Genomic DNA, 10,738 nt, shown 5'->3' with positions numbered 1-10,738 from the left:
CAGTATACTGTTATGAATATATTGGTGAGTCTTTTTCAAAACGTCTATCACGCAGAAGATGAACGGGCATTTTCGTATGTAGCTGCCATTCGAGTTTACAGAATATTCAGGAAATTTTGAGATAAAAGAGAAATACGATCTTTATGATACGTATTCGATCATGAGATTTTCATTTCTTTTTTTTCTGATCTATCGAATGCACTTCTATTGATTAAGGACTGACAACTGCGAGAATAACCATGTTTCATTTTCATAATAAATATAAGAATGATTAAAAGCGCATATGATAAAAAAAAGTTGAATATGAACACAAATCATTTATCGCTTTACAAATCATTTATTTATAAAAGATGTTTTTTTTTTTTTTTTCCGGAAGAAACTCAACAGAATCGTTCGTGGAGATCACATGAATGCATTACAATGAAAGTTAGCTAAAAATAGAAACAAGAAATGTTCGAAATATATACAGCATTCTCGATGCCTCTCCTCAGAACTAAAATAAAACTATATTTAGCCACTACAAACTTCTAAACGTTTGGGATAAAGAGCGCAATCCACTCACTTTTGACAATGTTACCGGTCAAGACGTCTATATACGTCCAGGTTACCATGGACGCGAAGTGTATATTAAAATTGTAATACCGTTGATATTACATTGAAATATATGATGGATACGAAGCGTACGAGGATGCGTATTTGATCCATAATGGCTGGTAAGGTGGTTATAGGTATTATTTATTTATTTTAATAAAGTATATTTCAAGATAAAATACTCGTAACAAGGCACTTATATAACTTTGTAACCATCAAAATAAAGTCCGTTATAGGTTCGATTTTAGTCGCCTACTAGATGAACGTTTTATAGGCCCTTCTCCTATAAAGGAGAAGGCCTATAAAAGAACTTCTAGTTAGTCGCTTCTGTTAGAGGAAAATGGAAATTTTCTCCTAGAAACTCAAGTTTTTAAACTTGCAACTTAGAAAAAACCGATCGTTCAACTCCTACTGTTTCAGTCAATGATACAAGTTAATGCTTAAGATGATGACACAGCAAACAGCTGTTTATCGTACTTTTACCACAAAGTCTTCAAAATCATATATAACCATAAACTCATCTGTTGGTGATGACTAAATAGTCAGTCAGCCCACAGATTTCCAACTACAGGGACTATGGGATTTTGCTTAGTCCGTTTGATAATAAAAATATGTTATAGAAGTTTTTATTATTTTTAATATTAAAACTATATTTGTGGAATTGTTAAGTTGATGTGCTGTCATGTAAATTTTAGCAACCTACAGTGAATACATTCACTACATATACAGTAACTGTCCACACTGTTGTTATTCCATCCCTTATTTATCAGCCCTTAGGCTCACTGCACCCATTTCCACCATCAGTGGATCCAGGTGATAACTTCTTCTCTTCTCTCCCGTAGTCCTAAATGGACCGTTGGGTCATTCATGGCTGGTAGGTGATATACTTTGTTAGTCTCGGTCTCTTGTTCTTGATATCAGTTGAGAAAGGGAGGAATTTGTCCATTTTTTGAAGTTATCAGTCCATTTTAATCGAGGTCGGCCCCTAACCCTTGGTCCCGGAACGATTTCTTCTAGCGTTTGCTTTGGAATGCCATTAAGGCTCCACATGTCCGAACCATTTCATCTGTAATCTTCTGATGACTGTCAGAATATTTTCCCTTCTTCTGCCGTCTATTGAATCAATCAGTTTTCGGACATTTTCATTGGTTTCGTAAGCGGTATAGAAAATTCTCAAAGTCTTCTGTAAGTTTTCATTTCAAAAGACAGGCGTCTCTTCTCATCTTCCTTCAATAAAGTTCAGGCCTCACAACCATACAAGAGGATAGAATTCACCAAGGTGTCCATTAGTCTTAGTCTGGTTGTGATTGCTAGTCTGTTATCTCCCCACAATGGTTTTAACTTCTGTAGGGTCACGGTTGCCTTAGCAATTCGGTATGTAATGTCGGTTTTTGAACGACCATCTTGACTCAACATGCTTCCTAGATAAGTGAACTTGTTTATATTCTCAATTTGTTTATTGCCAATTTGTATCTTTTAAAATTCAATGTCTGATTTTGAGGTTATCATTGTGTTTGGTTTTTGTAGGTTTATGTATAATCCATATTTTTTTAATGTTCCTCTCTTGTTATCTCTTGTAATTCTTCTTCACTTTCTGTCAGAAGATCAATATCATCTGCAAAACGTAAGTTATTTATTCTTAGTCCACCAACTACTATTCCAGTATCATATTCATGAAGAGCTTAATCTATGACATATTCCAGAAAACAATTAAAAAGAAGAGGGGACAAGATGCATCCCTGTCTTACCCCCGTTCTGCCCGGAACGGTTCACTGCTGTAATTTTTAATTTCAATTCTCATATCAGATGAGGAATGAAGGGATTAAATAATCCTAATGATTTTGTTATCAATACCATAATGTTCTAAAATTTTCCATAATACCTCGTGCCATATTGAGTCAAAAGCATTTTGAAGATATAAGAAGTTGTGACAGATTATTTTGTTATGTTCTATGAATTTTTCGCCTAGTATGTGTATTGTAAAAATATGGTCGATCGTACTTCTGGGCTTCAGGAAACCTGCTTGTTCATCTGATAGTCTGCTTTCCATTTTCTTTTCGATTCTTGACAATAATATTTTTAACCAGATTTTGCTTGGATGACTAATAAGGCTTATTGTTCTATAGTTGCTACATTTATTGCTGTTCCCTTTTTAGGAATAGGTACAAGGACCAGAATTCTGAAAATCAGAAGGCCAAGTCTCTGTGTTCCATACGTCCTGGAAATTTAGCGAGGTGTCTATGATGACGTCACCTCCTTCGTGTATCAGTTCCATTGTAACACCATCAATTCCCAGTGATTTTCCTATTTCTACTGCAATGACTTCTTTTAATATCGGGTAGTCTCCCTCCTCCAAACCTCCTGGCAAAATTCCATCAAAAATATCATCAATCAGTTGGGGGTCCTTTTGAAAAAGCTCGGTTGCGTAACATTTCCACCTATCAACTATTTTCTGGTTATCCATGATAAGAGTTCCATCTTCATCTTCTATGCTCCAATTAATTGCAGTAAAAGGTTTGGTTCACTTACTGATAACGTGAAAAGCACTTTCAGAATTATTTGTATTTAAGTCCCCTTCTATATTTTTGCACTCATCTAATATCCATCAGTTTCTAGCATGTTTGATTTCTTTTTTAATAATCTTAGTAATATTTTTATACTGTGCTCTATTATCACCTCTATTAATATGAGATTTCAAATATCTTCTTTCGTAGCATAGGTCCAAAATATTTTTGGTTATCCATGGTTTATTTATTTTCCTTTTGTACCCAATGATTTCTTCAGCTGTCTCAGTTATCTTTTGTGAGAAGTATTTGGTTTTAGATTCGATATTATTATATTTCTTGAAGCTTGTGTAAAAATTTGTTTTAATTTGTATTTATATAATGTATTTATTTGGGAGTCTTTTAATTTTTCTATATTATATCTTTTACGAGTTGATTTTGAAGGTAATATTTTTCTCATTTTCATATTCACAGTTGTGATGACCATGTTGTGGTCGCTGCCAATGTCAGCTCCAGGAAATTATCTGGTTCTTGTGAGGTTGATGGAGTTTTTAAATGTTGTGCTTACAAGGATAAAGTCAATTTGGTTGTGTGTTTTACCATCAGAGGAAGTCCATGTCCATCTTCTGGAAGGTTTATGGGGAAATAGAGTGTTAGTAATGGTGAGTTCATTTTGTGAGGCAAAATTGATCAATTCAAAACCGCTTTCGTTTGTCTCCCCATAGCCGTATGGTCCGACAAATAGGAGATAATTCTTGCCGATGTCTGTTCCAATTTTGGCATTCCAATCGCCCTGTACAATGAAAAGGTCTTTTTTATTCGATCTGGTGATTGTTGTATTAAGTTGACCATAAAACCCTTCTAATTCGAAGTCCTCATGGGCTGTGGTTGGGGCATAGACTTGTATGATGGTGATATTGAGTGGGTTTCCTCTTACGCGGACTAGAGCAATTCTGCTATTAATAGGATTAAATTCCATGACAGAATTTCGTGATGGTTTGTGTATCAAAAACCCGACACCTTCTTTACCTCTGCAGTCACATTCAGAGTAAAGAAGCAAATGTTCTTCTTCTGTTGTTAGCGCTCCTGTTTTGGGCCATCGAATTTCACAAAGTCCCATAACAGTCCATTCATATCTTTTTAGTTCGTGCTGTAGTAATTTGAGTTGGCCTGATTGTAGTAGAGTCCTAATAGTCCAAGTTCCGGTCATTAAATTGTTGCAGAGTCTGAATCTGGATCCAGTTTTCCCATTTTGTTTTTGTCAGTAATAGTGGGGACAACACTGGTATTGTAAATTGCAATAAAATAATAGAAGAATGAACTCAGTTAGCAGCATATCCATATGACATAGTTCACTTGTTTACTAATAAAAAATATAAGCAGCGTAAAATTATAATCTAAAAACATATCGTATGTAAATGTCAGACTGAAATAATAAAATGTTCAATGCAAAGTGGAAGCGGATATTTTAAACTGATTTTATTTTATTGCTGCTGTCAGACAATAACGTATAGTGTTATGGTCAGGGACCACGAGACGACGACACTTCACTGCCATCTCTTCACCAGATGCTGCTTAAAATTAGTAATAGTCTTGGGTCAGCTGTATCTGACTGGCTACCAGTGGAGATTGAACTCCCCACATAACGACCAAAAAAGCTGGATATGGTAAAAATGGGCTAACTTCCTCCCTATAAGGGAACAAAAGGCGTTAAAAAAATTTTTTTTTTGGTTTGTTTGTTTTGTTTTTGTAGGAATTTAACTGGGCATCATTTGAGTTATTAAGATTAAGACAATAAAATCAAGTAAGCAGCCATTTTGAAACTATACTTTTTACTTTTTTCTTTCACTGATCGACTCGCGGTTTTACTTTTGAGATATTTCTTTAATGAGAGATTACTTTATTTTTAGATGAATCGATCAGTTGGACTTTACAGCTTGCAGAGATGTCTTTAGAAGTTCCACCCCCCCTCCCCCCACACATATGCCTTTTGGCACAATTAGACTTATATTTTCAGAGAACTGCAAGCACAGTAAGAAACAACTAACAAATGTATTCCAAAATGATCGACATCAGTTGAACGATGCTGGCTGTAGGGATGTCTGAGGGGGGGGAGTGATGGAATAGGAGGAAACGGAGGAGAAAATGAAGAAGAGAAAAAAGAAGACAGAAGACACATTCTTTGAACATTTGTCACTCATTTCAAAATGCTTGAGTTCTTTCATTGTAGTTTCTTCACTGGAATTGGAATTGAAAAGTCAAATCTAGTATGTTGTGTTCTCTTAAAGCTTCCCCGTTCAATTTATGTGATTGATAAATTTAGAAAAGCCAATTTAGAAAAGGGGTAGAGCATATCGAATTTGAACCCTAGTGATAACTGTGATAAGAGTAGTCCATGACTCTAACACTTCAAAAAACGAAGAGAGTTATCAAAAATCTTCCAATGCGTTTTTTACTAAAAAAAACAAACAAACAACGAGCCATTTTTATAACCAACTTTCGGAAACCAGTAGGCAGCCAACTCAACCCTTAGTCGTTACTAATAGCCGAGTACACATGATTTCATTGATATCCAGGAAGGGAGTAGAGCACGCCGCTACTGCCATCTCAGGGTCTGTTACCCTTACGCAATATATCATGATTTGAAATGGTGTGAGTTCTAAGGTCAATTTTATTGAATTGCAGGATTAAAAATCGACTTGCCTGTGCCAAACATCGACTAAATTCGGACTTTTTTTTCTTTGCTAATATCAAAAAAAATAGTTCTTTTATTAATTCCACTTGACTCTTTTAATTTTGTCATTTTCATCCTGTTGAATGCGTCCGTCACATATAACAGTAAGTCAATTAGTATTACTTAAGTATTGTGCAGTACCATGTTTCAGAATAGTCAGTTGTGATTCTTAAGCCAAGTAGCGTAGGAAACCACTGACTATTCATTTTAATCATTACGGGCAATATTCGATCGGCCGTAAATCCTGTTTTGAACTGATTACCATTAGTTTGCCATTTCTCAACAAAACTGTTCTAAAACATAACCGGCGAAATTTGAAGAGTTAAATCCAATTAATTAATTTAAAAATAAAAAATAAAAATAAAAAATAGAGGAATTTGAAAATAGCGAAAAATTCCATTGAAATATATTTTTTCTTTTCTCGTCCTCCTCGGTAAACATCAGGTCTCATTAGTACTTAACTGATTTTTATCAAATTTGGAATACAATTCTTCTTCTTCTCCTTCTTATTATTATTATTAAGAGAGACATCCAGGGAGTCAGCGATTCATCTAGGGAATGGGAAGCTTTTTATGTTGCCGAAGTTCCCTGAGAAGTTCAGACGAATCGGACTAAAATGAAGGAAGATTAGGCAGAGGGAGAAATTCCACCTCCCAGTAGATATTTCTATAGGATTCATCGTTCAACCGATTTCAATCATATTTGGAATATTTTTGTATCTGACATTACCTAAGGTTCTCTGAAAAATATAAATCTAAACGGACTAATGAAGAGAGATTGTAGGGTGTCGGTTTCTCGTAAAAACCCCTGTGAATTGCACTATTCTACTAAATGTGGAGTACAGTTATTTCTTTTATTGCTGAAGTTTCCCTGAAAAATCCAGCCTAATTGGATAAAACGAAAGCGAAAGAGCAGATTTCTTTGCAGACATCTCTACAGTTTGCGTAACTGAATTCGACTAAGTATGAAAGGCTATTCCTTAGGTATTTAAGGCGTCCACCCGTCGGACACTTCTCCTAGAATTGGACTAATTGGAGGGTAGGACTGTAATCTTCCAACCTCATACTGTTGTACAGTAAAGCGGCTTAGAAAAATGTTTCATCTTGGTTCCCTGTTTGGTCTCCAGAGCAGGTTAGGAGTAATCTACCCGTTTGTTCACCCACTGTGGACTAATCGTAATGTACTGCAGGCTAACAGCGTCTTGCGGGTAGGATTCACATAAAAAAAAAAGATAAATAAGAATATGAGGATGCAGAGATTTGACTGCAGCTAATGACAAGTGGCTACTGGGCTGACATATATGTTTAGGACGGATGAGTGGACCAAAGGAATCTAGTAGATGCCTAAGAATTTTGCAAAACTTGCCTAAAACAGCTTTAGGTTACTGCTGTGATAATGACAGCAAATCTGGTTATACTCCGAATCCCAAGATACATGTGAGTGTTTCACATAGCACACCAAACACATTTCATCAAGTAGTATGCCACAACCTTGCTTACTGGAGAAATGAAGCGTCTTGAAAAGTATCATATTTGATATTTAAAGCAGGATTCGTGGTTGATCGAACCCTCAGAGCATCTGTAAGCACTGAAAGGTACGATAAGATTTGCGCCCATTCGTAAATCGTAAAATATATTATTTAGCATAATAGATTTTAAGGTTAGGCTTAAATTTAATATAATACTATGGTTAAATAAAACCTGAATGAAGTATTGGGTACATTTTAAAACTATATTCACTAACCAGGTTATTAAGGAATTGTCCTAATACTCCAGGGCATTGATTCTTCAAGGTTAGGTTGAAACCTGTTCATGCACTCCACATGATCTTTTGCAATTTCTTCAGATTTGCAGAAGATGATCTCTGTAATGAACATCTAGCAATTCTCAAAGATATTCAATACGACTGGGATCGGCTGATGAGTGGGAAAGTTAATCCATTTAGGTGAATCACTATTATGTTCCTGTAACCATCGATTACCGACACGTAACCCTGAGATATTAGCATATGTCAAAGGACAAGTGTGGTTTCTCTTGTATTCAGAATAAGTGATCAACATGATGGATGTACTTATATCAATATCAAAGTGAATGTCGTACATTGCACCCGTTATCTTTTGCTCTTCAAGGGATATGAAGAATACAACGATACCATAAAATAATCGTTGTGACGATTCGATATATGATGGACCACGGATTCTTGTTCATGTTGTCTCCAATCTCCGTAATATAAAAAAATCAGATTCAGTGTTATCGTAGGTTATGTATTAAAGACATAACAGCAGATTCACGATATCTAGTTATACTACACAATCATTTGACATGCACTGTGGGGAGATTTTTCCACATTACCAGGGTATCTTGAATCCTGACAGTTTGCCTAAGGGTCAAGAGATCGTACGTGAAACAGTCGTATGCCATAATGCTACTTCCATCAAATTTCTAGTTTTATTTCTATATCGTTTCAAAAAATATTTAATTAATGGTTCATTTCTATAGCTTTTTTTCAAGCCTCTCTCCTGTGGTAAACAGAAAGCGCAATTAGCGTAATATACGATTCTTGATATGAGCACATAAGAATATAGTGACCATTTTATCCAAGGACCAATGCTGGACACGTTCCACTGGTTGCATGACTTTTGTTTCCTGCTTTGCTGGTTTGCCTTCCCTCCAGGCGTATATTCTAAAATTGCTGTATTCCTTCTTATCCCAACAGAAACATAATCATATATTTTCAATAAAATATTCTGCTTTTATTCTTGTTATTATTATTAATTAATAATATTGTTACTGCTAAACTATCAAGAAATTTTTATTTCAATTCTCAATAATGGATGCAAAAGTAAATATCCCCCAAAAACTTATTTATTTTATTTATACAATGAATAGATATTTATTAAAAGCAACTTTTATTTAAATTCTTAATAATATATGCAAAAGTAAATATCACACAAAACTTATTTATCTTATACAATGAATATCTATTAAAATTCTCCAAACGAACAATTTAAACATATTTTTCGGAAAAATGAATTCTTTTCAATAATTCATCATCCTCTGATATTTCATAACCATATTATATTTCACAATGAGAATGGCCTTTATTGTCTCAAATCTGAATTGTGTTTTCTCTTCAGTCATAATTTATTCACAACTGAAAGTACTCTTTCTGTGACAGCATTTGTCCCAGGTAAGCAAAGGGCAAATTCCACTGTTTTTTTTAAATATTACTATAAGGCACTTTTTGTTTCTCAAAAAACGCAAATATCTCAACCCATCTATCTTCTTTAGGAGTTTTTTTCTCCTTCCATTCTTCAATTTTTGAATCAATTATATACTTCTTTAAACAAGAAACCTCATCAAAAAGGTTATTTTCATATATTCCATGATTTTTTCCAAAATTAGAATCTATATACTCCAACGATGCCTCAAAATCATGCCATGATATCCTACTTTTAAGATTCACCCATTTAAATGTCTTAATTTCCAGGAACTTGGATGACCGCATGTCCAAATATTCCAAACAGTTACTGTAAAAAGTTTTAATGTGAGAAATAAACAATTCTATTTTATGCTTCCCTCATTTTCTAAAATTCTTAAATCTCTTATGCCAATAGGAACAGTTTGATTCAAGACATTCTCTGTATTTTGCTTTTAGCATATCAAGTTCCTCCGAGACTTCCGTTATTGTACAATAATTTCCTTCAATGTTTCTGAATACTGCCTCAAATACTGATGCCTGACTATGAAGAAATGTTAACCATAACTGAATTATCATTGAAAAAGAGTTCAATTATTCTTGGACACTTATCAAGGGATAAGAAATATGACTTTAATGGACTATATAATTTCAGAATCCTCTCAATCACAGGCATTAAAGCTAGCCATCTAGTTTTACTGTAGCCTAGTATTTTGTGATATTCAACTTCTGCTTCTTCGCAGAGTTCTTTCAAAGATTCTACTCTGACAGTTAAATGTAAAAATGGCTATTAAATTTTGTTACAGTAGATTCTATGTCTAGTGGTAAAAGATCAGCAACAGTTTGAATGGCATTGTGAACTCTATAAAAAGTTCCTCAGAATAAACAACTAATGTATGTTCATAGTTTACTCTTTCTGTGAAGGTGAATAAAATATTTTAAATGCTGTACGTTTTGCTGTACACATACTAATGCTGTACAGGACCGGTAAATGCTGTACAATACAGCATAATGCTGTACATCTGGTCAAATAACATAAGAAGATAGCTGATTTTTTGATGCAGTTTAATCTTTTAAATTTTATTAACTGCGTAAAATATAACATTTTGTTGTAAGTGGAAGCTTCTGTGGTTTAAAAGTTCACATGCCACTTTTAAAGTTCACTCAGCACTGCTTTGAATCTGCATCCTGATTTTTAATTTTATGAATACTCAGACGGCTACAGTATAGTATGAACTGTTACTAATAATTTCTCTTTTCTTTGTGTTTTAAACTTTGTTACCTTCTACCCCTGAAGATGTAAGTCAAACGACCTACAAAACTTGTCGGGTCCTTTATTAATTCATTGTGTTTTATATAGCTTATTAAAAGAATATGCCATGTAACATTTTGTTATTTATTTATAGTGAGTCAGCATATATCAATACGGAAACATTTGGAAGCATCATCATCATCATCATCACGAATCGTGGGCTCACTGCCCGTTGATGTCTGATGCCTGTTTCACTATCTTCTTCCACCTTTCTTTGTCCGGTGCACAGTGTCGTAGTTTTTGTACACCCATTCCACATCAGTGTTTTATATCGTCTATCCATTCTCTGTATGGTCTACCTCTTCTGTTGAAACCATCCAAAATACCAAACATGAATGTCTTTATCTTCCGGTCCTCACTCATTCTACAGATGTGTCCAAATAATTGCAGCTTCCGTTT

At 34.5% G+C, this 10,738-nt stretch overlaps 1 protein-coding gene across 2 annotated transcripts in view; it reads left to right on the top strand.

Moving 5' to 3' along the window:
- Positions 1-586: 586 nt before the first annotated feature.
- The window catches only part of LOC150097032 (beta-alanyl-dopamine/carcinine hydrolase-like), a 165,096-nt gene continuing 154,944 nt past the window's right edge, over positions 587-10,738 (top strand). Inside the window, exon 1 of one of the 2 annotated variants that reach the window (XM_090408508.1) lies at positions 587-713. In XM_090408508.1, coding sequence (XP_090264634.1) covers positions 707-713 — 7 coding nt within the window. In that variant the 5' untranslated portion in view covers positions 587-706. Of the gene's footprint in view, positions 719-10,738 lie in introns of both variants that reach the window. The other variant, XM_090408511.1, reaches the window with a different exon arrangement.

The sequence above is a fragment of the Typopeltis vanoorti genome, chromosome 18 (assembly GCF_054136105.1).
Source record: "Typopeltis vanoorti isolate ZY-2024b chromosome 18, IOZ_Tvanoo_1.0, whole genome shotgun sequence".
Lineage (NCBI taxonomy): Eukaryota > Metazoa > Arthropoda > Arachnida > Uropygi > Thelyphonidae > Typopeltis > Typopeltis vanoorti.
Note: the sequence above shows the minus strand (reverse complement) of the source record. Positions and strands in the feature narration are given on the sequence as shown.